This window comes from Hemitrygon akajei, chromosome 1, assembly GCF_048418815.1.
Source record: "Hemitrygon akajei chromosome 1, sHemAka1.3, whole genome shotgun sequence".
Taxonomy (NCBI): domain Eukaryota; kingdom Metazoa; phylum Chordata; class Chondrichthyes; order Myliobatiformes; family Dasyatidae; genus Hemitrygon; species Hemitrygon akajei.
Window position 1 is genome coordinate 144,256,601 of NC_133124.1, and position 26,657 is coordinate 144,283,257.

At 42.0% G+C, this 26,657-nt stretch overlaps 1 protein-coding gene and 1 long non-coding RNA gene across 9 annotated transcripts in view; one reads left to right on the top strand and one right to left on the bottom strand.

Annotated features, from left to right (window-relative positions):
- LOC140731223 (protein MTSS 1-like) overlaps nt 1–657 on the bottom strand; it is a 306,022-nt gene extending 305,365 nt beyond the window's left edge. For 2 of the 7 annotated variants that reach the window (XM_073052740.1, XM_073052720.1), the window contains exon 1: nt 1–655. In XM_073052740.1, coding sequence (XP_072908841.1) covers nt 1–72 — 72 coding nt within the window. In that variant the 5' untranslated portion in view covers nt 73–655. The other 5 variants (XM_073052731.1, XM_073052711.1, XM_073052761.1 and 2 more) reach the window with 3 other exon arrangements.
- LOC140731244 (uncharacterized) lies at nt 546–24,095 on the top strand. 2 transcript variants are annotated; one of them, XR_012099757.1, is made up of 4 exons: nt 546–739; nt 11,954–12,004; nt 22,670–22,762; nt 23,388–24,095. It is a non-coding gene; the product is annotated as an uncharacterized lncRNA (long non-coding RNA). The 2 variants fall into 2 exon arrangements; XR_012099756.1 differs by lacking the exon at nt 546–739 and adding an exon at nt 746–1,841.
- Nucleotides 24,096–26,657: the final 2,562 nt, after the last annotated feature.

The window sequence follows — 26,657 nt, forward strand, 5'->3', positions numbered from 1 at the left end:
CTTCATGTCGCCGATGATGGTCTGAAATAATCCACCAAGCGCACTGCATTCCTTCCCTATAACAGCCTCCATTTTTCCAATAAAAACGCAGCTGGGCTCCACAAATGAAAGGATAAAATACCTTCACAGTATCTTCAGAGGGAGGGAATGGAAAATCTTCGCAAACCCTCAACCCGCCAAGCTGTTATGATCGTTCGTCTAATTAAAAGTAAAAGCTTCTTACGGGTGGGGGAAGGGTGATGGGAGGCAAAAGGCTAATGATGAGGGGTAATTGTTGGACGATTGCAAAAAGAAAACGCACTCTTATTCCCTGCGGTCAGCATTTACCCCGCAATGCTGAGAATATCCATTGTTCTGTCTGTCGACATCATGCGGCAGATCGTGTAAAAATAACACACGGGGTGGAGGTTAAAAATAAGATTGCTTTCTGCAGCCACTCAGTGCACGAAATGATCCTCCCAACACACATACAAAACCTGAGCAGGGGGCTGGAGTATGAGAAAGCTCCCCCCCCCTCTTCCTGCCTCAAAGTAAAAGCTCACCAATCAACCCAAAGCGAGCGGCCTCGGCCGATTCAACCGCCTCTTCGGCTCGGCTCGGCTCGGCTCGGCCCGGCCCTGCTCGGCTTCATGATACTCCATTGGCGCTCGTCACAGCCCGCAGGAGAGCAGGGTAACCTGACGTCACGTCATGTCACGTCACGGCTTTCAACCGCGATCGGTTCTGGCTCCGGCGTTGGGTGGGTGGTACGCTCGCCTTCTGGGACTGGTTTTTGATGGATGGATGGTGTGCTCCCTCTCTAGGACTCTGGTGTTGCGTTGGCTGGTGTGCGTGCCCTTTGGGACTCCGACGTTGGGTGATGGTGTGTGAGCTCTAGGGCTCGGATGTTGGATGGATGGTGCACTTGCTGGGGCTTGGGCGGTTGCTATGTGGTCTCTGGCGTTGGATGGATGGTGCACTTGCTGGGGCTTGGGCGGTTGCTATGTGGTCTCTGGGATTGGATGGATGGTACACTTGCTGGGGCTTGGGCGGTTGCTATGTGGTCTCTGGCGTTGGATGGATGGTGCACTTGCTGGGGCTTGGGTGGTTGCTATGTGGTCTCTGGCGTTGGATGGATGGTGCACTTGCTGGGGCTTGGGCGGTTGCTATGTGGTCTCTGGCGTTGGATGGATGGTGCACTTGCTGGGGCTTGGACGGTTGCTATGTGGTCTCTGGCGTTGGATGGATGGTGCACTTGCTGGGGCTTGGGCGGTTGCTATGTGGTCTCTGGGATTGGATGGATGGTGCACTTGCTGGGGCTTGGGTGGTTGCTATGTGGTCTCTGGCATTGGATGGATGGTGCACTTGCTGGGGCTTGGGCGGTTGCTATGTGGCCTCTGGGATTGGATGGATGGTGCGCTGGCTGGGGCTTGGACGGTTGCTATGTGGGCTCTGGGATTGGATGGATGGTGCGCTGGCTGGGGCTTGGGCCTGGGTGGTTGCTATGTGGGCTCTGGGATTAGATGGATGGTGCGCTGGCTGGGGCTTGGGCTTGGGCGGTTGCTGTGTGGGCTCTGGGATTGGATGGATGGTGCGCTGGCTGGGGCTTGGGCCTGGGTGGTTGCTATGTGGGCTCTGGGATTGGATGGATGGTGCGCTTGCTGGGGCTTGGGCCTGGGCTGTTGCTACATGGGCTCTGCGACTTTGGGCTTGGATGGATGGTGCGTGTCCTTTGGGTTCTGGCATTGGATAGGTAGTGCAGATGTCCATTTGTGCTCAAAATCTGTTGAAGAGTTGAAGTTGGCAATGCGAGAGAAAAATTATTTGTGTGCCCAGAGGGTGAGAGTGAACAAATGCTTCAGGTCAGTCTCTGTTATGTTTTGTTACTCGAACATGTAAAACTACTTGAAATAGAAATAAGGAACTGGGAATTATGTTTCTAATTTCATTTTTATTTTAATCAAGGTGTGCAGTTATGATGTGATGGCATGATGAGATGTTCCATTGATGAACTTTTACATATATCCCACAATGCATTATATAAGCAACAAAGAATGATTAATCAACCAATATGTTTACAGTATTTCTCAAATAATACTGAAATATTAAATATACAACACTCCTCCCTGCTTAGCTATGAACTCCAACCAACTATAGAATGCATCTCAACTTTAATATATGTGTACAGTGTACTAAATGATACAATTACTATACCCTCTATAGACATACACAGCATTGAAAATTTCAAATTGTTCCATTCAGGCCTACTTTGTTACTTTTGTGGAATATCTTTCCTGACAAGTGCGGTCACACTGCTTGGCAGGAGACACTTGTGGCTGTGAAACAGTGGGAGAGTTTAAAAAGTGAGCAGATTGAAAGGGGGAAGGTCATTTCTTCGGCAGTTTGAACGGGACACGACTGCGCAAGCATGTGAAGGTCGGCCTCTGAGACAGCGGGAAAGTTTTAAAAGCGAACAGATTAACGGAGTAGGAAGACTTTGGCTTGAGAGGCTTCGGCGAGCAGAGGCTGAGGACGAGCTTGATCCCAGTCAGGTAAGGCAGGTCAGCTCCTTTAATTAATCTAATTAACTTAGAAGTAGGTCTTTTTTTCCCCTTGGCGAATTGGCCCCGACAGACGGAGGAACAGCAGGGCCCGCACAGCTAACGGTACGAGCTAACGGTTTAAAAAGTTTGTGTGTTTGGTAAGTTCAGTGGGTGAGAGGACTTATTTTAACTTGTTTCATTCCTGTAGAATTAGGTAGCATGTCTGTAGGGTTAGTGCTTTGTTCAGGGTGTCAGATGTGGGAATCCTGTGAGACCTCCAGCCACCCTGATGGCCACATCTGTCCCAGGTGCACCGAGATGCAGCTCCTCAGAGATGGTGTTAGGGATCTGGAGCTGCAGCTTGCTGACTGACTGCTTATTAGGGAAAGTGAAGAGGTGATAGACAAGAGCTACAAGGAGGTAGTCATCCCTAGGCTACAGGGGTCAGAAAACTGGGTGACTGTCAGGAGAGGGAAGGGAAATGCCCGGATAGTGGAGAGCACCCCAGTGGCTGCCCCCCTCAGCAACAAGTATATCGTTTTGGATGCTATTGAGGGGGATGACCTGATGGGGCGGCCATGGTGACCGGGTCTCTGGCACTGAGCCTGGCGCTGTTGTGCATTGTGGTAGTCATAGGGGATTCCATAGTCAGGGGAACAGACAGGAGATTATGTGAGCCTGATAGAGATACTCGCATCACACACAAAATGCTGGTGGAACGCAGCAGGCCAGGCAGCATCTATAGGGAGAAGCGCTGTCGACGTTTCGGGCCGAAAACCTTCGTCAGGACTGACTACTATCTTTCCTTTCAGTTAGTCCTGACGAAGGGTCTCGGCCCGAATCATCGACAGCGCTTCTCCCTATAGATGCTGCCTGGCCTGCTGCGTTCCACCAGCATTTGTGTGTGTTGCTTGAATTTTCAACATCTGCAGATTTCCTCGTGTTTGAGATACCCGCATGGTGTGTTGCCTCCCAGATGCCAGGGTACCGGATGTCTTGGATCAGATCCAGAATATTCTGAAGGGAGAGGGCGAGCAGCCAGCTGTCTTGATACATGTTGGTACCAATGAAATATATATGAAAAGGGAGGAGGTCCTGAAGAGAGATTTCCGGGAGTTAGGAAGGAAGCTGAGAAGCAGTACCTCCAGTGTAGTAATCTCAGGATTGCTACCTGTGCCACGTGCTAGCGAGGGCAAGAATAGAAGGATCAGGCAGATGAATGCGTGGCTGAGAGACTGATGCAGGGGGCAGAGCTTCAGATTGTTGGATCATTGGGATCTCTTCTGGGGGAAGTATGACCTGTTCAAAAAGGACGGGTTACACCTGAACCCGAAGGGGACCAATATCCTGGTGGGAAGGTTTAATAGAGCTGTTAGAGAGGGTTTAAACTAACTTGGCAGGAGGATGGGAACCCGAATGATAGAGTGGAGGAGGAGGAAAACAGAAATAAATCTAAGATAGTGAGCAGTAAAGATGTCAGGCAGGTGATGGGGCAGATTTGCAGCCATTGGGATGAGTTGCAGTGCAATCAAAGCAGAAAGTACCAAATACTGGACCTAAGGTGTTATACTTCAATGTACACAGCATAAGGAATAAGGTGGATGATCCTGTTGTGCAGCTACAGATTGGCAGGTATGATGCTGTGGCCATCACTAAGACATGGCTAAAGGATGCATGTCTCTGGGAGCTGAACATCCAAGGATACACGGTGTATCGGGAGGATAGGCAGGTAGGCAGAGGGGGTGGCGTGGCTTTATTGGTAAGAAATGATATTAAATCATTAGAAAGAGGTAACATAGGATCGGAAGGTGCAGAATCTTTATGGGTTGAGCTAAGAAATCGCAGGGGTAAAAGGACCCTGATGGCAGTTATATACAGGCCTCCTAACAGCTGCAGTGATGTGGACTACAAATTACAACAGGAAATAGAAAAGGCTTGCCAGAAGGGCAGTGGATGATAATTGTGGGGGATTTTAACATGCAAGTGGATTGGGTAAATCAGGTCGGCACTGGATCTCAAGAGAGAGAATCTGTAGAAAGTCTACGAGATGGCTTTTTAGAACAGCTTGTTGTTGAGCCTACTAGGGGATCGGCTGTAGTGGATTGGGTATTGTGTAATGAACCAGAGGCGATTAGAGAGATTGAGGTGAAGGAACCCTTAGGAGGCAGTGATCATAACGTGGTTGAGTTCACTGTGAAATTTGAGAAAGAGAGGCAGAAATCCGATGTGTCGGTATTTCAGTGGAGTAAAGGAAGTTACAGTGGCATGAAAGATGAACTGGCCAAAGTTGACTGGAAAGGGACACTAGCGGGAAGGACAGCAGAGCAGCAGTGGCTGGAGTTTATGCGAGAAGTGAGGAAGGTGCAAGACAGATATATTCCAAAAAGAAGAAATTTTCGAGTGGAAAAAGGATGCAACCGTGGCTGACAAGAGAAGTCAAAGCCAAAGTAAAACCAAAGGATAGGGCATACAAAAACGCAAAAATTAGTGGGAAGACAGAGGATTGGGAAGTATTTAAAAGCTTACAAAAGGAAACTAAGAAGGTCATTAAGAGGGAAAAGATGAACTATGAAAGGAAATCAAGTCAAGTCACTTTTTATTATCATTTCGACCATAACTGCTGGTACAGTACACATTAAAAACAAGATAACGTTTTTCAGGACCATGGTGCTACATGAACAATACAAAAACTACACAACTACACTGAGGCTAACAAATAATATCAAAGAGAATACTAAAAGCTTTTTCAAGTATATAAAGAGTAAAAGACAGGTGAGAATAGATATAGGACCGATAGAAAATGATGCTGGAGAAATTGTAATGGGAGATAAGGAGATGGTGGAGGAACTGAACGAGTATTTTGCATCAGTCTTCACTGAGGAAGACATCAGCAGTATACCGGACACTCAAGGGTGTCAGGGAAGTGTGCGCAGTCACAATTATGACACAGAAAGTACTCAGGAAGCTGAATAGTCTAAGGGTAGATAAATCTCCCGGACCAGATGGAATGCACCCTTGTGTTCTAAAGGAAGTAGCTATGGAGACTGCAGAGGCATTAGCAATGATCTTTCAAAAGTCAATAGATTCTGGCATGGTTCCAGAGGACTGGAAGGCATATATCACTCCGCTATTTAAGAAGGGGGCAAGGAAGCAAAAAGGAAATTATAGACCTGTTAGCTTGACATAGGTGGTTGGGAAGCTGTTGGAATTGATTATTAAGGATGAGGTTACAGAGTACCTGGAGGCATATGACAAGATAGGCAGAACTCAGCATGGTTTCCTTAAAGGAAAATCCTGCCTGACAAACCTATTGCAATTTTTTGAGGAAATCACAAGTAGGCTAGACAAGGGAGATGCAATGGATGTTGTGTATTTGGATTTTCAGAAGGCCTTTGACAAGGTGTCGCACATGAGGCTGCTAAACAAGATAAGAGTCCATGGAATTACGGGAAAGTTACATACATGGATAGAACATTGGCTGATTGGCAGGAAACAGAGAGTGGGAATAAAGGGATCCCATTCTGGTTGGCTGCTGATTACCAGAGGTGTTCCACAGGGGTCCGTGTTGGGGCTGCTTCTTTTTACGTTGTATATCAATGATTTGGATTATGGAATCGATGGCTTTGTGGCTAAGTTCGCTGATGATACAAAGATAAGTGGAGGGGCCAGTAGTGCTGAGGAAACAGAGAGTCTGCAGAGAGACTTGGATAGATTGGGGAATGGGCAAAGAATTAGCAAATGAATTGCAATGTTGGAAAGTGGACGGTCATGCACTTTGGTAGAAGAAATAAACGGGCAGACTATTATCTAACTGGGCAGAGAATTCAAAGTATGAGATGAAACAGGACTTGGGAGTCCTCGTGCAGGATAACCTTAAGGTTAACCTCCAGGTTGAGTTGGTGGTGAAGAAGGCGAATGCAATGTTGGCATTCATTTCTAGAGAAATAGAGTATAGAAGCAGGGATGTGATGTTGAGGCTCTATAAGGCACTGGTAAGACTTCACTTGGAATACTGTGTGCAGTTTTGGGCTCCTTATTTAAGAAAGGATGTGCTGACATTAGAGAGGGTTCAGAGAAGATTCCGGGAATGAGAGGGTTAACATATGAGGAACGTTTGACCACTTTTGGACTGTACTCCTTGGAGTTTAGAAGAATGAGGGGGGACCTCATAGAAACATTTTGAATGTTGAAAGGCATGGACAGAGTGGATGTGGCAAAGTTGTTTCCCATGGTGGGGGAGTCTAGTACAAGCGGGCATGACTTAAGGATTGAAGGGCACCCATTCAGAACAGAGATGCGAAGAAATTTTTTTAGCCAGAGGGTGGTGATTCTTTGGAATTTGTTGCCACAGGTGGCAGTGGAGGTCAAGTCATTGGGTGCATTTAAGGCAGAGATTGATAGGTATCTGAGTAGCCAGGGCATCAAAGGTTATGGTGAGAAGGTGGGGGAGTGGGACTAAATGGGAGAATGGATCAGCTCATGATAAAATGGCGGAGCAGACTCGATGGGCCAAATAGCCGACTTCTGCTCCTTTGTCTTATGGTCTTATGGACCTCCATGATGGTTGTAGGAGTTGACTTTGGGACTGCAGTAAGTTCTAACAGTGCTGGACACTTTTCTTCTGGACATGTTGGCATCCTAAACAATGCATGGCAAGCTACAATGGACAATGTGGGTCCTTATGTGTGAGTACATTGTCTGACATCACCATTTCTTTAACTTTTTAGATAGCCATTTCATATTGCTTTGTTTAATGCCATTTCCCGATCTGTAGTCATGAATTCGAGGGTGGAGGATGGATACAAGAAAATTTCAAGATCACTGAATATCCCTTAGAGTACAGTTAAGTCAGTCATCAAGAAATGGAAAGAATATGACACAGCTATAAATCTGCCCAGTGCAGGCCACAATCAAAAACTGTTCGTGCAAGGAGACTAATAAGGGAGGCCACCAAGAGACATATGACAACTCTGGAGGAGTTACAAACTTCAGTGGCTGAGATGGAAGAGACTGCGCATACAACAACTGTTTACCGGGTGCTTCACCAGTCGCAGCTTTATGGAAGAGTAGCAAAGAGAAAGCCACTGTTGAAAAAAGTTCACACAAAATCTCAGCCAGAGTTTGCCAGAAGACATGTGGAGGACTCTGAAGTCAGCTGGAACAAGGTTTTGTGGTCTGATGAAACCAAACTAAACACTTTGGTGTAAGCCAAACACCACATATCATCCAAAACACATCTTGCCTGCCACGAAACATGGTGATGGCCACATCACTGCAGCAGGCCTTGGAAGGTTTGTGAAAGTAGAGGGCAAAATGGACACAGCAAAATACAGGGAAATCCTAGAGGAAAATCTGATGCAGTCTGCAAGAGCACTGCGACTTGGGAGAAGATTTGTTTTCCAGATTTGTTTTGACCCCAAGCATAAAGCCAAAGCACAAAGTTAATGTCCTGGAGTGGCCAAATCAGAGTCCAAACCTCAATCCAATTGAGAATTTGTGGCTGGACTTAAAAAGCTCTTTTCCCTCATCATCCCCATGCTATCTGACAGAGATTGAGCAGTTTTGTAAAGAAGAATGGGGGAAAATTGCAGAGTCCAGATGTGCAAAGCTGATTGAGACCTGTCCACACAGACACAAGGCTGTAATTGCTGCCAAAGGTACATCTACTAAATATTGACTTGAAGGGAGTGAAGACTTGCGCAATCTGTGTTTTATATTTGTAATTAATTTAGATCACTTTATAGAGATCTGTTTTCACTTTGACACGAAAGAGTCTTTTTCTGTTAATCAGTGTCAAAAAAGCCAAATCATTGTTGTAAAACAATAAAACATGAATACTACCAAGGGTGGTGAATACTTTTTATAGGCACTGTATCTTTCTTCCGGTATGAGTTCTTAGTTAGATATCCACAGGCTTTAGTTCAGTATCTTTGAAATGTCATTCGAATTCATTTTGTGGAATGACTGAAACAGTTGAGCAAATGTCTAATTCCATTTTAATTAATGTGCTGTTAACTTCTGGTGTAAGCTATATTGCCTGTCTATTGTAAGTTTTCACATTATAAATCTCAAGGCTACTAGTCCTTAATACTTTATTAATAGCATTTTTGTGTAAAAAAAAGAAGTTGATTCAAGGGTCGAGGCATGCCATGCGAGTGAGGCCGAGGCATGTATGAGGAGAAGTGGTCGGAGTCAGAGACGGAGTTTGAATTAGCAGAGTGGAGGAGTTTTGGAACTCGTCCACCTAAACCGAGAGCAAAGTTTGATTGATCTTAGTGCCGGGCCAATTTGGAACGTGGCCCAGGATCCAGGCCCAGAGCGTATCGATGTGACAGGGCCCAGATCTCTGAGCGAGGAATGACCTGATGTTTGTACGATTTCAGCAGGGGGCTGGATGGATTGAAAAGGCAGAGTGTTGGGACCGGAGGAAAGGGTCAAGCCAATTCTGCTCACTGCTTTGCAAAGTTTTTTTTCACTCTTTTCTGCACTGAGGCTGAAGCTGTGAGCCTGCTCTGGGCTTCGTGTCTATGGACTCATTTTTTGTTCTGAATGTTGTTTACTTGCTTTTATTGTTTGGATAATTTGTTGTTTTTCTCTTCCTGCACATTGGGTGTTTGTTGGATTTTTTTTTAATGGGTTCATTGGGTTTCGTGTTTTTTGGCTGCCTGTATCTCAAGGTTGTATAATGTATACATACTTTGATAATAAATGTACTGTATTTTGAACTTTGAGCTGTGTCACTTACATCATAATCAGATTTTTCATCAACAGCATGCAGATTAGTGCTCTTTTTGAAACTGCAACTTGATTTTTTTTTTAGCTTTTTCTCTTTCCTGTGTAGTCCATTTATTTTTGACTGCCCAACATGCTCTTTGTATGTCACCTACTTTGTTGCATTTGTTTGCAAGTTTCATGTGATGACAAATGCTATGTGAGTACTTTTATACATATATCCCATAATGAATTATGTAAACCACAAAGGATACTTAATCAAACAATATATTTACAATATTACCCAAATGTTAAGTATACAACAGTAACCTTGTTAACCGTTGTCAGTGGAACTAGGTTAGGAAACTCACTACGCAACTCTTAAATAATCAAAGCTTGTGCTTTATTGTCTCTGCATAAACAACTTGTGTAACCATATTGACCCCAGGCCAGCAACTTAAAACATAAATCTGCTGATGCCACTGTACTCACTCAACTCACTCAGACCACTTTTCCAATTTATAACATTGAATAGGGAATTTCCTTTTCGATCCTTTCTTCTCCCCGCTCCTGGCGTGTCAGTTCTTCCTTGCAATGATGAGTCTCTGGAGGGAGTTAGCTATCTTGCATCTGAACACCTCTGCTTTTATAACTGTTACTTACTAGATCAAATATTGCCTTTTAGTGTTATTGGCAATGGGTCCTTTGACTGGCCTTTAACACCTTATTAGCTCTGGTCCAGAAGTGACAACTGGCAATTTGTTTAAACTCAGTTACCAAACCAGCAACCAGCTGGAATCCCTCAGGGCAGACACAGACACCAGCATGCACAAACCAGCGTGATATATTATATCAAGGAACACTTGACTTCTTATTTGGAAATGATCTCTGGCCCAGCAGATTACCTGGAGCATCATTGTGTCCACGTTGTGTCACACCCTGAGCCAATAGGCTGGTCCTGGACTAATTTCCACTTGGCATTATTTACTTATTATTTAATTATTTATGGTTTTATATTGCTATATTTCTACATTAATCTTGGTTGGTACAACTGTAACAAAACCCAATTTCCCTCGGGATCAATAAAGTATGTCTGTCTGTCTGTAAAACATTGATCAAGCCAAACAGCTTCAGTTCACAAAATGACACTTTCCATTCCTTCAACCCCATAGCAAGAACAAAGACAATTGGTTTGTCATTTTCCACTGTCCTTGACCCACTTGACTTGAATGTTTTCTTTCATATTTTAATTCCTCCACGGGCCACAACCTATCATGAGGGTAGGCAGAGGCTGGATGGGTGAAGGTGGGAACAGGTGGTTGTGGCTTGGTCCCCTGGATACCAGGCTCTTGGTACTGGGCAAGACTGTTGGCAGAACTCTGTTTTCCCCTGGTTGAAGCATTTATGAACAGGGGCCACAATCTAGGCAGAAGGAGAGGACTTTCACAAAAGAGATGTAGAGTCATTTCTTCAGAGAACAGGATTAGACATTAAGTCCTTTGAGATCACAGTTACTGAAACCTGGAGGAACATTCAAGGAGTTGGAGGAACTCAGTGGGTCAGGCAGCATCTATAGAGGGTAATGGACAGTTGACATTTCAGGCTGAGACCCTTTGCCATTCCAGGTGAAAGGTCTTGACCCAAAACATCAACAATCCATTTCCCTCCATAAATGACTCCTGAGTTCCTCCAGTTTCTTGTTTATTGTTTAATCATGGTCACACTGCTTTCAGTGTTAATTTCCTATTCTATCTCTATACGTATCCAGAAATGTATTAATCTTTGTTTGAGTGGACTAAGTTACTTGTAAGTTTTGATGAGACTTCCCCACATTCCAATACACTCTACAGAATCCAGGCCTAGCCTACTCAATCACTTCTTGGAATCAGATTAGCAAAATCATTTAAAAAAAAACTTCTCTAGCACACCAATCCCCTTTAAGAAATAAATTCCCTTGCTCAATTCCAGAGCTCTGATACTGAATAAGGAATTGTCTCTGTGTTGTAATTGTTCAATTTCAGCACAGAAACAGACCTAGCTGATCATCCAAGTATCTGTCAAACCAATATTTGTTCAGGCCCACAGCAATGTGATTGATTCTTACTGACCTCAAAATTATGCTGCTCATTTGAAGAACAATTAGGCATGGACAATAACCACTGGGCTTGCCAATGACTCCCACATCCTGCAAAATATATTAAAATGAAATGAGATGCTATAACATAGAGCAGAGAATAATAAAATGTCAGAGTCAATGTTTCATAAATAAGAAAGGATTGCTTCAGTTTTGTTTAATTATAACACATTAGAGTTCCACAGACTGTAATGGTTTACAATAAGTTGATTATAAGACAATAATCCAAAGGAATGGTTTAGATGAATGTGAATATTTCAGAGTGAAAACTCGGTTTGTTTAGAAATATTAAAGAAAGTCATATAATTACTAAATTAATGCAAGGTATTCAATATTATATCTTGAATATTGATGATCATTTGTGAATTGGAAGAAAATTAGCTCACATTTTGCAAAGAGGTTTTGACCTAAGTTAATGGATGTTAGTGTCGTTTTTATAGATTCTGTTTACAGTAATTATTTCTTCTTAAACAATCTTGAATCATAAGAAATTACATAAAGTGACAATACAGCAAACCTGACATCATATATTCAGCTTTTAAGTCTAATTATTCTAATATATTCCTTCTTGTGTTATATTCCATAGATTCAACTAACACTGTGGACAACAAAGATTTCGTTTCTTGGATACTTTTAGGTATGTCTTACGGATTATGGGCTGCTGATCATGAAAATCACCATGAAATTTCCCCATCACACTCCGCATTCTTTGGAATGGTCTATGTCTATTATTTCAGTTCATAATTAAAGTTAATTAAAATGTTGCCCACAATGTAAGCTGAAAAGTTTTCTACCTTGTCCAGCCATGCTTTGGATTGCCAGCATGACCCACAACATTGCCACCTTTTTATTGACTCCCCAGTTTTAAACCTGAAACGACAATGTCCACCCTTCAATGCCAATTAACTATGCCGTACACATGAAAGAAAACTACTGAAATCTGGTAGTCTTGTTGAAACACATACAGTATAGCAACTACAACAGGAACATCTATGGTAATCTGAAAGTAGTAGCACTGATGCTAGGAAAGCAGCTCGGATACACCAAGTCCTGTTGTTTCCTTTGTGAATGGAACAACCATGCTCAAGACTCTCATTATGTTAAAAAGGGTTGGTCATTCCATAAGCAATTGGTTCCAGGGCTGAAAAGTGTGGCACATAAGTCACTTGTAGACCCAACAAAGATATTTTTCCTGAACCTCAGATTAAAATGGGGCTTAAGAAAATGTTTGTGAGAGCAATGAACAAGGACGGTAAAGGATTTTGATATTTGAGAAAGATGTTTCCCAGAATAACTGATGCCAAGATTAAAGAAGGCATTTTTGTTGGTCCATAAATCAAACAGGTCATCAATGACAGGCAATTCGAAGAACTTCTGATGGGACCAGAGAAAATCACATGGAAGGCATTCAAGGATGTTGTTGAAAATTTTCTTGGCAACTACAGAACACCAATCTATGTGCCTCTGATTGACAACATGCTTCAAGCATACAAAACCATGAGGTGCAACATGTCACTAAAGATTAATTTTCTGTGCTCCCATTTAGACTTCTTCCGTGCAAATCTTGGCACTGTCAGTGATGAGCATGATAAAAGGCTTACCAAGATGTTGCAATCATGGAGAAATAGTGTCGGCAACTGGAATCCATCAATGCTGGCTGATTATTGTTGGACACTTAATCACTTATGTGCCACACTTTTCTTAGCCTCAGACGCTGAGTTCAAACGAAAGTAATCAGCAAACATTTTTAGCTTCATTGAACTATTGCAAAGCATCAGTACTGTGTTGCAATTAAACACACTATAGTCAATAAAAGTTAATTTCTTGTTTCTCCAAATTCCTATGTTATACAAGTAGTCTGAAATTATATCTGTGTTTAGCCTCAAGTGGTCTGTCATAACCTCAAATAATTTCTGAGGAAGCGACACTTTCGGGAAAAAAAAATTGCCGTCCAGCATAATCAGTTATCAACAGGTTGATACGGTGATCAACTAAAACCAATCAATTTAGACATAACAGCATGAAAAGTCTTAAGTTCATTCCCTGGTCTAAATTGTGTTCCAAAGGAAACAAGAAATAAGACAAAAATGGTGTGCGTTTCTGCAAGCCTGATACTCCATTCATTACAAACATGCCTGATCTGATTTTGGCTTTAATTCCAGTTTCTTATATGGTCTCAGTAGACTACAATTCTTTTAAAATCTAAAATCTATCTTTCTTGGCTTTAAAAATGCTTCATAAATTCACAGCCCTCCGGAATAGGGTATGTGAAAGAGTCACCAACCCTTTTAGAGAAGCAATTCCTCCATCTCAGGCTTAAATGGATGATCATCATCCTGAGTCTATACCCATTAGTCCTAAACTCCTTTGCCAGGGAGGTGTCATCTCAGCATCTAGCTTGCCAAGCACACCCCATTAAAATTCAAAAATCCCCAAAAGAAAATCTGGTTCAATTCTCACACTGTTGAACATCCTTCCAAATATTTGAGTATTAGCACTTAACAAGGTAATTGATAGAGCTGGGTAGCCATGGTCCTTTAATCCGAAAGCAGTCAATATTGTCACAAGAGGAAGTGGCCATATTTGTGAACAATACAAAGATAGGTGGAGGGACAGGTATTGTTGAAGCAGGAAGTCTGCAGAAGGATTTAAGATTATGAGAACAGATAAAGAAGTGGCAGATGGATTATGGTGTTGGGATGTGTGTGGTCATGCACTTTGGTAGAAGGAATAAAGGCATTGCCAATTTTCTAAATAGGGAGAAAAATCAGACATCAGAGGTGCAAAAGGATTTGGGAGTTTTCATGTAGGATACTCTTCAGGTTCATATGTAGGTTCAGTCCATGGTAAGGAAGGCAAATGCAATGTTATCATTCATTTCGAGAAGAGTAGAATATAAAAGTAACAATGTAATGCTGAGGCTTTATAAGGCATTAATCAGACTGCACGTGTGCAGTTTTAGTTCTCTTATCTATAAAAGATGCACTGTCACTGGAGAGGGTTGAGAGGAGGTTCACAAGATTGGATTCTGGGAATGAAAGCATTAACATGCGAGGGCATTTGATGGCTCTAGGCCTGTACTCACTGGAGTCTAGAAAGATGCCGGTGGTGGGGGGGTGCATGGAATTTCAATGAAACCTATCAAATATCGAAAGGCCTAGATAAAGCGGGCACGGCAAAGGTGTTCCCTATGGTGAGAGAGTCCAGGACACAGCATCAAAATAGAAGGACGTCCATTTAGAAAAAGAATTAGAGGAATTTATTTAATAGGTACATTTAGTCAGAGGGTGGTGAATCAATGGAATTCATTGCCACAGATGGCTGTGGAGGCCAAATCATTGGGTCTATTTAAAGCAGAGATTGATAGTTTTTTGATTAATTGAGTTATCAAAGGTTGATGGAAGAAGGCAGGAGAATGAGGTTGACAGGGATAATAAATCACCTATGATTGTGATGCAGACTCAATGGTTCGAATAGCCTAAATGCTGCTATGTCTTATTTTCTTATGGAAGCAGGGTGATTCCTTGAACACAATGATCGGCTTGCATCGATGAATTTAAATCAGTAATATAAACTTGGACATTAGCAAAATACTACAAATGCTGGAAATCTAAGATGAAACCATTAGCAAGACAAGTGGTTCATCGTGAAATTTCAGTTGCTTTCATGGGCCACTTTATTAATGCACTTTAGTTTGTTATTTATGTGTGATTCATCTATAGATTTCATCCTTCATAAGTTATCATGTGATATGTAGTTTATGTGTACTACTGTGCTTTACACCCAGGTTCAAAGAAAAGTCTCATTTCTATATATATATATATATATATATATATATATATATGGTTATATATGTTATATACATGTATAGAGTTAAATAACAATGAACTTGACTTGCAGTTGTTACAGAAGTTGATTAGATTAGTGTATTTCTCTTCCCTTTATTATTACATGCCTGCTACTATTTGGAGAGATATGATCTGCATGTATTGTGCTGTGCTGTGTAGTATAGTGCTATGTGTTTCCACAGTATGATTTTCCAAACTCAAATGTGCTGCTTTAGGAACATGCCATGTGGAGAACAGATGGTCACAACTTTAATTTGCATATACTCGGAGCATTTAGCACTCTTACATCTTACTCTGATTTTCATAATTCATCCTTTCATTTTCCCTGTCAAATGTCACCATCCATCATTGTATCTTATAACACAACATCTACCCTGTTCATTGCTGCTACTCCAATACTCCTTCAGCTGCCCTGACTTGGCACAGAAGCTAAACTTTCACATAATACTCCTTGTGTCTGTGTGTCTATCTCAGAAGCAGAAAAAGCAGCTTGCGGCTAGTCATCACTTGTAATGTAATGCACTTAGCTGTTGCCGCTGTTTCAATCTTGGTTTTATCTTCACTCTTCGGCAGTCTGTCAGTAAGGTATTTATGTAACCCACAGTACAGTTACCAGAAGTTTGTAAACACAATCCCAGGACATTAGGTTTCTACATCATTTCTAAAATGTACCTTTACATAGGCTGCACACAATAAATACTTCAAATCTGAAAGGTTTCTATTCATTAGTAAATACAGGGAGGCAAGGACCTGTGAAGGCTATTTTGCCCATTAATGTATATTATTTTGAAAATTTCAGTTTCTAATTATAGAAGTCAGCACAATTTTTAAAAATTCCAGTGCTTTTGTCTGGCCTCTCTCCCCATCAGTTTATTTCAGACATTTATTATGCAGTTAAAGAGGTTCTTATTAACCATAGTTTACTATGAACTGATTTAACATTCAAATGCCTGACATTATACTATTGTTTTATTATGAAGTTACAATGTTATCTTACCAATTACATACGACAGGCCTCCTTCAACCATCCTAATAATTTATCACCCTTGACGTTTCAGATCAAGGTTTACAAGCCTTACAGTTTCATCTCCAGTGCAGATAAGATTTTGTTGTAGTGCTTCAGAAATGAAGCATGGTAACTTTATGATACAGTGGATTCTGGTTATTCAGGCCATCAGTTAATCGAGGCAGCTGCTAATTTGGGAAACTCTTACAGAATAAATACTAATCGAGAAAAAAGCTGGGATTCCCTTAGTTTATTTGGGACACTATACTGCTTAATTGGGATAGGCAGCTGTTGCCAAATAGCTTCTAACTAATATCAGTTATGTGCACTGGTTCGACTGTTAAACACTACAACGTACTTAGAGCAGACAATTTTTGAATAGTGCCATTTGCGTATGTTTGTGTTCAAAATGCAGTGATTTTTGTCACTGATAGTTGTTCAAAATCAAGAAGTAAGACAATTCTGAACTGTTTTGCTCACCGTGGTTTCAAGCTTTCAGATTTGGAGATGCCAGAAAGGGTCGGGAGTGAAAATGAAATGTTTTCATTGCAACACACACCAAATGCTGGTGGAACACAGCAGGCCAGGCAGCATCTATAGGAAGAAGTACAGTTGACGTTTTGGGTCTTGAGGACGAAGGGTCTTGACCCGAAACGTCAACTGTACTTCTTCCTATAGATGCTGCCTGGCCTGCTGTATTCCACCAGCATTTTGTGTGTGTTTCTTGAGTTTACAGCATCTGCAGATTTTCTCGTGTTTATAATTTCATTGCTTCAGGTTAGGAACTATGTAGAATTTGAAGTTGTTGACAATCACCTTGAATTTTACAATGAAAATGAAGGGTCGGAGGATGCAGTCATTGAAAGCATTGCATGAAGGAAGTCCGTTATCTGTATGCATTAGATGTTTGCACTGGTTGGGTTCATTTGCAAGATACATGGCAGTGTACACTGGATGAATTCCTACATTGATTAGTGGTTGGTTGTCTGTTCTCATTAACAATGACAGGAGACTTGAGTGAGAGAACTTTTAAACTGGGAAAAGCCATTGCACTGGGGCAGTTCCACTCTTTCAACTTTGAAAGTCTGTGTACAGTAGGGCAAGCAATTGTCACAAACTGGGATCTTCCTTGGTTGCACTCGATGACCAATGACTACTTCTAATCCTTGTCATGCTCTTTGCTCTCCAGGAAGTGTTGCAGAACCTCTTTGCCCCTTCTCCTGTCAGTAAAAATAGCTCTGCAGGGCTTACTAACCAAACCACATGTGAAGGCCAGGAGCTGGACTTGGTTGTCAGAGGCTATTTGAGACGCACACTATTGGGAGCTTTTGGCAACGTAGAAAACCCACAGCACAATACAGGCCCTTTGGCCCACAAAGCTATGCCAAACATGTCCTTACCTTAGAAATTACCTAGGGTTACCCATAGCCCTCCATTTATCTAAGCTCCATGTACCCATCCAGGAGTCTCTTAAAAGACCCTATCATAACTGCCTCCATCACCATCACCGGCAGCCCATTCCATGCACTCACCATTCTTTGAGTAAAAAAAACTTACCCCGACATCTCCTCTATACCTACTTCCAAGCACCTTAAAACTGTGCTGTCTCATGCCAGCCATTTCAGCCCTGTGAAGAAGCCTCTGACTATGCACACGATCCATGCCTCTCATCATCTTATACACGTCTATCAGGTCACCGCTCATCCTCTGTCGCTTCAAGGAGAAAAGGCCGAGTTCACTCAACCTATTCTCATAAGGCATGCTCCCCAGTCCAGGCAACATCCTTGTAAATCTCCTCTGCACCCTTTGTATGGTTTCCACATCCTTCCTGTAGTGAGGCGATCAGTACTCCAAGTGGGGTCTGACCAGGTCCTATATATCAGCAACAATACCTCTCGGCTCCCAAACTCAATCCCATGGTTGATGAAGGCCAATGCACCGTATGCTTTCTAAACCACAGACTCAGCCTTGAGTGTCAGATGCACTCGGACCCCAAGATCCCTCTGATCCTTCACAATCCCAAGAGTCTTAGCATTAATACTATATTCTGCCATCATATTTGACCTACCAAAATGAACCACCTCACACTTATCTGGGTTGAACTCCATCTGCCACTTCTCAGCCTAGTTTTGCATCCTATCAATGTCCCGCTGTAACCTCTGACAGCCCTCCACACTATCCACAATATCCCCAACCTTTGTGTCATCAGCAAATTTACTAACTCATTCCTCCACTTCCTCATCCAGGTCATTTATAAAAATCATGAAGTGAAGGGTCCCAGAACAGATCCCTGAGTCACACCACCGGTCACTGACCTCCATGCAGAATATGACCTGTCTACGACTCTTTGTCCTCTGAGGGCGATCCTCTGAGGATCCACAAGGCAATGTCCCCTTGGATCCCATACCTCCTTACTTTCTCAATAAGCCTTGCATGGGATACCTTGTCAAATGCCTTGCTGAAATGCATATACACTACATTTACTGCTGTACCTTCATCAATGTGTGTAGTCCCATCCTCAAAAAATTCTATCAGGCATGTAAGACACAACCTGCCTCTGACAAAGGCATGCTGACTATTCCTAATGATACCTCTGCTATCTCCTCCATTTCCATACACAGTTATCCACTGTCGCATTTGATTGATCATGTTCTGTCATGTCTTATCCTCTTGCTTTTCACATACTTATAGAATGCCTTGGAATTTTCCTTAATCCTATTCACCAAGGCCTTGTCATGGCCCCTTCTGGCTCTCCTAATTTCTTTCTTAAGCTCCTTCATGCTAGCCTTATAATGTTCTAGATCTCTATCATTACCTTTTTTTTTGAACTTTTGTAAGCTCTTCTTTTTGACTAGATTTACAACAGCCTTGTACACTATGGTTCCTGTACCCTACCATCCTTTCCCTGTCTCATTGGAATGTACCTATGCAGAACTCCACAAAAGTATCCCCGAACATCTGCCACATTTCTTCCGTACATTTCCCTGAGAACATCTGTTCCCAATTTATGCTTCCAAATTCTTGCCTGATAGCCTCATAATTCCCCTTAGTCCAATTAAACGCTTTCCTAACTTCTCTGTTCCTATCCCTCTCCAATGCTATGGTAAAGGAGATAGAATTGTGATTGCTATCTCCAAAATGCTCTCCCATTGAGAGATCTGACACCTGACCAAGTTCATTTCCCAATTGCAGAACAAGTACAGCATCTCCTCTTGTAGGTTTATCTACATGTTGTGTCAAGAACCTTCTTGAACACACCAAACAAACCCCAGCTAAACTCCTCACTGTAGGGACATGTCAACCGATATTTGGGAAATTAAAACCTCCCACTACAACAACCTTGTTGTTATTACACCTTTCCAGAATCTGTCTTCTTATCTGCTCCTTGACGTCCCTGTTACTATTGAGTGGTCTGTAAAAAAACAAACCAGTAGAGTTATTGACCCCTTCCTGTTCCTAACTTCCACCCACAGAGACTCTGTAGACAATCCCTCCAAGAGTTCCTCCTTTTCTGCAGCTGTGACACTAACTCTGATCAACGGTGCCACACCCCCACCTCTTTTACTTTACTTTATTGTCACCAATTAATACTAGAGCGTACAATCATCACAGCGATATTTGATTCTGCGCTTCGTGCTCCCTGAAGTACAAATAGAAGTAAATATAACAAAAATTTAAATTATAAATCATAATTAGAAAATAGAAAAGGGAAAGTAAGGTAGTGCAAGTCAGGTCTGGATATTTGGAAGGTACGGCCCAAATCTGGGTCATGATCCGTTCAGCAGTCTTACCACAGTTGGAAAGAAGCTGTTCCCAAATCTGGCCATACGAATCTTCAAGCTTCTGAACCTTCTGCCAGAGGGAAGAGGGACAAAAAGTGTGTTGGCTAGGTGGGTCGTGTCCTTGATTATCCTGGCAGCACTGACAGCGTGTGGTGTAAAGTGAGTCCAAGGATGGAAGATTGATTTGTGTGATGTGCTGGGCTATGTTCACGATCGTCTGCAGCTTCTTCTGGTCTTTTGCCTCCCTCCCTGTCCTTTCTGAAACATCTAAAGCCTGGCACTCAAAATAACCATGCCTGCCCCTGAGTCATCCAAGTCTCTGTAATGGCCACAACATCATAGCTCCAAGTACTGATCCACACGCTAAGTTCATCTGCTTTGTTCATAGTACTCCTTGCATTAAAATAGACACATCTCAAACCATCGATCTGAGCGCGTCCCTTCTCTATCACATGCCTGTCCTCCCTCTCGCACTGTCTCCAAGCTTTCTCTATTTGTGAGCCAACTGCCTGTTCCCCAGTCTCTTCAATTTGGTTCCCAACCCCCTAGCAATCCTAGTTTAAACTCTCCCCAATAGACTTAGCAAACCTCTCCGCCTGTTATGGTCCAGTCCAGAGCCCGCATTCCGGGTCTTGATCCGGTCCACGGACTCTGGGTCTTGTAGCCATCCCTCCTTTCGTCCTTGAGCCCAATTAGTCACACCTGGGGATCATCGTGGCTTGTTGAGGCTCTAGGAGGCGCACCTGATACCCATCAGCTGGCGGTGTATATAGGGGGCTCTGGGACTGAGTGGAGTTGGGGGGGTCGTCCTGCCTATCCTGTTCCTCCGGTTGCCCTGGCTTGGAGTTCCGCTCGTTAAAGATAAGTTCTTCGAGTAAGTCTGGCAGTCACCCTGGACCTAGTTCCCTTCCTATCCCTTGCCTCTGTCGGGCAAGCCTGGCCGGACTGCCATTGCCCAGCGGGGGACTCTGCCCCTTTCCATCCCTCACTGCCGATGAGTTGTGCCCCGCAACCTGCTCAGGCCCCCGTGTTCCTGCCTGGGAGGTCCAGGCCCTGCCTAGGAGTTTTGTGGCCCGCCCAGAGGACTCTCCCCCTTCCTATCCCTCTCCTCTGACAGGTTGTGCCCCGCAACCTGCTCAGGCCCCCACTTAACAACACATTGCTCTGAGACGTCACCGGTGCCAAGCTGCATGGGTCCTAGTGCCCTTCCCTTGGACAACATCGGTGGCGTGGAGAGGGGAAGGCCTGCAGCTTGGGCAACTGCCGGTCTCCCATACAACCCTGCCCAGGCCTGCGCCCTGGAAACTCCAGACACAGATCCATGGTCTCTCGAGACCGATGGATGCCACCATATATATTTTGATAATATGAACTGTCTCAGTTGCACATATTTTAAAAAGTGTTTTTTTTTTAGGGATATAGTATTTCTGACACAATTGATCAAATGTAATAAGATTACCATTCATACAAAAGTCCTCTATTTTCTGCACATCTTTGTCTGCCCAGATTCTGAAACCACCATCTGCTCTCCTGCCCTGAAGTATGTACTGCCCCATATTATGGTATTGTCTGCACTGTTGCAACTAAATGTTAACTATAACTATGTGGTTTTGTGTAGGTTTTTGGTTTGTTGGGTGGTAGTGCTGGTCTCTTGACTTAGTGTGTCTGGGTAGTCTTGTTTTGTCTGATGGACTTGGAGTTCCTTTCCAGGGAACGTGCTAAGATGGTAGCCCGATATTGATACGCAGCAGCCTCTCTGGACTCTGGATTGAGGATTACCAAACATTATGTGGTTTTTCTTGTGTGGTCTGTTTTGTCGTGTGCTTTTTTGTGATATCATTCCGGAGAACGTTGTCTCATTTTTTAACCGCATTGCATTTGTGGTTTCTCAATGACAATAAACTGAATCTGAATCTGAAGCGTGAGATGGGAGGAGTATCTTTAATATGCTGATGTGCTTTACACCAGATGTCAATAGTATTTTTGAGGAAATAGCATTTTGTTCTTTTTAGATTTCTTGGGTCTGCAGAGTATAGATAGAGCTTTGATGGGAGGTTTGGTACTGATGCCTGTTCAATGCTCACCCAGGCTGGAAGGACCTCCATTGAGAAATAAATCAATGTAGAACATAACTGAGCAGACCAATAACACCATTTCAGGTTTGGAGCCATAGCCCTCCCCTTTTTTATTATTCCAAATGAATTTACTAAAAATAATATTAAGCTGATCAAAAAATGATTTTGGTAGTGGGAGAGGAAGTGATTGAAAAAGGTATAGAAATTTTGGTAATATATTCATTTTGATCATGTTTATACGGCCAATCATTGATATGGGCATTGTTATCCATTGATCCAACATCTTTCATTTTGTCCACTAGTGGGTCATAGTTTGTTGGGACGATTGTTTTAATTTTGGGGGTAATTCTGACACCAAGGTGGGTAAATCCTTCCTTTGCATTTATAAATGGGGGTTTTTATGACTGGCTTCAGTCTTTCTTCTTTGTTCAAAAATAGTATTGATGATTTTGAGTTATTAATGTTATAACCAGAGAACTGCCCAAACAATTCAATCTGTTGCATTAAGTTTGGAATACTGATGGATAAATTTGTTAAGAAAAGAATCACGTCATCAGCATATAAGGATATTCTATGTTCCTATTCTCCTAGCTGGATTCCCGACAGGCCTATCTGCATTCTTATTGCCATAACCAGGAGTTCTATGGCCAGTATAAACAACATCGGTGACAAAGGGCATCCCTGGTGAGTAGATTGCTGCAAGATGACTGGTTTAGAAACTATACGATTTGTTAAGATACTGGCTATTGGGTTTGTATATAAAAACTGAATCCATTTAAGGAAGGTCTTTCCAAATCCAAATCTAGGCAATACATTAAAAAAAATGGCCATTCTATTCTATTTAAGGCCTGCCTAGCATCCAGTGATAATACTGCTGTATCTTTAGCATCAAATTTTTCATGAATTATGTTAAAAACTCTTCTAATATTATGGAATCCTTGGCGTTTTTGCACAAAACCATTCTGATCATAGATGTGGGATATAAGGATCCTATCTCCTTGCTAAGGCTTTACAAAGTATTTTTGTGTCCGATCCAATTAGACTTATTGGTCTAAATGAAGAACATTCTGTAGGAGGTTTGCCTGGCTTCAAGATCAGCGTTATCATTGCCAGCCTTAAAGAGGGTGGGAGAGTTCCATTCCAATAAGATTCGTCATAGATATTTAAGAGTGGGACTAGTAATTTTTCTTGAAATATTTGTAGAATTCAATTGGTAGGCCATCAGGCCCTGGCGCTTAACCACTGTTAATATTTTGGATAGCCTGTGATAACTTCAATTATTAAACCTCTTTTGAACTCTTTTTTTCAGGGGTGTCAAACTCATTTTAGGTCACGGGCCAGATTGAGCAAACTGCAGCTTCATCCGGGCCGGATCAGTCAGACGCATGCGAACACAGCTTTCGTTGCCTCCGTTTTTTCAGCCTGCTCTCATGTGTCTCAGTCTCTGCTATAACTACAAAGTGTTTCACTTTACAAATTCCGTTTCTTATGAAGAAGACTGCCGAGCAAGACTGCCGAATAAACACTAAAAACCCTGAAAACCTGGTACCTGAATAAACTCAGCATTAGCCATATCATACGCCATAGGCGCTTCGATTACTGGGGCCAGCTTTAATAGTAATTAGATATTATCTCGCGGGCCAAAGATAATTCCACCGCGGGCCGGATTTGGCCCACGGGCCTTGAGTTTGACATATATGTTTTACATCTTCTGTCAGTGTCTGGAATTGAAACTGATCAAGAAATATGTCCCGTTCTTCTGAGGCTTGGGGGCATCCTGATCTATATAAATGTTTATAAAATTCTCTAAAACTATTATTAATTTCCAATGGGTCTACTGTTAGGTTTCCTGAAGAGGTTATTATACTGTTAATTGCTGTGTCAGACTTTTTTTTAATTCTCCATGCCAAAATTTTCCCAGCTTTTTCTCCTTGATCGTAATAAGATTGCTTCAGCCACATTAAACTTTTTGCAGCTTTATCAGCAGATAATTCATTAAATTTGGCTCTCAAAAGTAGCAGATCTCTTTGTTTTGTTGGATCAATCCTTTCATTTAGTTCTATCTCTAAAGATTTAAATTGCTTTTCCAAAGTTCCCATCTCTATTTTTTATTGTTTGAACTTGGAGCTTGTATAACTGATGATTTCTCCTCTAATATATGCCTTGAATACCTCCTATCTCATGCTGGCACTAGTTTGATCTGTATTTAACTCAAAATAACTATCTATCTTAGTTTCCACAAATTTAACAAAGTCTGGGTTTTGTAGCCATCTCACCTGAAATTGCCAGTTAGGGGGACTGTGAATAAATTTCTCTATATGAATACTTAATGAAATAGCAGCATAGTCGCTTATTTCTATGCTATCATATCAGCAACTTTTAATCTTTGATAAGAGCTGTCTTGAGACAAGAAAATAATCAATACGAGAACAAGATTTACATATACTTGAATGGCAAGAGTATTCTATTTTGCCAGGATTTTGTTCTCTCCATACTTCAACCAAATTTATATCCACAATGTATTGTTTTACTAATTTTCTAGTTTGTACCTTGTAGGTATCACAGCCTGTAGAGTGATCCATTACTGGGTTCAAAGTGCAATTAAAGTCTCCTCCAATGACATAATAGCCTCGTAAAGTGGACAAAGTAAGGAAGAAATCTTCAAAAAAATTTAGGATTGTCCTCATTTGGGCCACATATACTGACTAGGTTTAATGTGAAAGAATAACATAACATACCTTAACATACCTTGCACAATAACATACTTTCTGGCTGAATCTTGAATTGTTTTCATAATTTGAAATGGTATCGTTCTATGAATAAGAATAAGTGCACCTCTAGCATAGTTGTCCAGGCCATCTATTCCATACCAGTTTAATATCTGAAACTGTCAGATGGGTTTCTTGAAGAAAAATTATTTTGGACTTAAGCTGTTTGATCCTATTCATGACCTGTTTCAGTTTGGTTAACTTGTTTAGTCCCCTAACATTCCAGCTCGTGACCTTTATATTAAAGATATTCTGAGTGCTTGTTTGTTCCATAAATAGTACATGTCAATTATACTAGGAAAAGGAGTAAGAAATATTACTGCTGTGTTGGTGCATGACATACATATAGAAAAATAAAAAGCATTTACACATTTGCACATTACACATTTACACATTCTACATTTACACATATAGACATTTGAACTCTTGAATTGCCCCTCCCTTAATCAAAACAAAGAACTGTGGAGCTTGTGCTGATCCACTCTATGGAGGAGCAGCTAAACTATGCGAACCTAACTCCATAGGTAACTAGTGGTATCCATCAACCACGCACCTTATTATATATTAGAACATTCTATACTCAACCCATTTAGCATTGAAATAAAGTCAAAGTAGCCACTGAACTGTATGCCAGTATTGTCTATTATAAATGTTCATTCAGGTCCATGAGGTCCCATCTCAATAGAATTAAAGTTTCAGCAAACAAAAATGTTGTAAACAATAAAAATGGGCAAAATAATAAAGCTATTCTGGTGGTATAAACAACCTCTTAAATACAGTATCTTTTCAAGAATAAAATAAAAGAGGCTAAAGTGGCAGTTCTAGTAAAAGAAAAATAAAGGAAGAGAGAAAAAAAAGATGTCTTCTGGGACTCAGTGTAGGCTTATACCTGCTAAGCAATCAGCATCAGCTGATTCTCATGAGTATGGAAGTAAACAAATCTCACTACTGCCTTAATCAGACCTCTCAGGCGTGTCCTCGATGGAAATCTTGCGCCTCTTTTGGTGATGAAACCAGGTGTATTTTCCGATTGTGGAGGATTCTCATCCTGCATGCATTATGTTGAAATCCGCAGAAATTTCCTTTTTCAACGAACACTCTTCAGACCATGTTAAACTTCTTTCGCTGCTGTGTGGTCTCAGCTGAAAGGTCTTGGCGAAGAAAAGCTTGTTTCCCTCATATGTAATATTACGCTGTTTAATGAAGCAGAAAACAACCTCGGATCTTGAAATTTCAGGAACCGAATGAGAACCACTCTGTTCTGGTTTGGTTTTGACGGTGCTAGAGTTCGGTGAACTCTTTCTAGGATGAAGGATCTGTCAGTGTCCAGCTCCAGCCAGCACAGTAGCATGTCTTGTATGAATTCCAGCAGTGGTTGGTTTCCTTCAATGCCCTCCCGGAGGCCGAACAACCACAAGTTTTTCCTTCAACTCCAATTCTCCAGGTCCTCAATCTTGGATTCCAGATAGGTGATTCGTTTCATGGCGTTGGTTAGTTCAGCCTTGTTCATTCCCATGTGCTCCTCTGCTGCTATTATTCAGTTTTCAGCCTCTACCATCCGTGCAGGATTAGAAGCAACATTTCGCTTCACCTCCAACGTATCGTTTTCCAAGGCAAAGACGGAGCTGGCCATCTTACCCAGGCGGTCATCTATACTGTCCAGTTTGGATCCAAACTCAGAGCAAAGTAACTTTAGTTCAGTTAGCACCGCCGTTAGCTCTGCCATGTTGCTAGAAACTTCCTCATCTTGCTTTGTCAATGAAGTGTTGATTTTCAATTTTTTTGGAGCCACATTTTCAGATGAAGATATC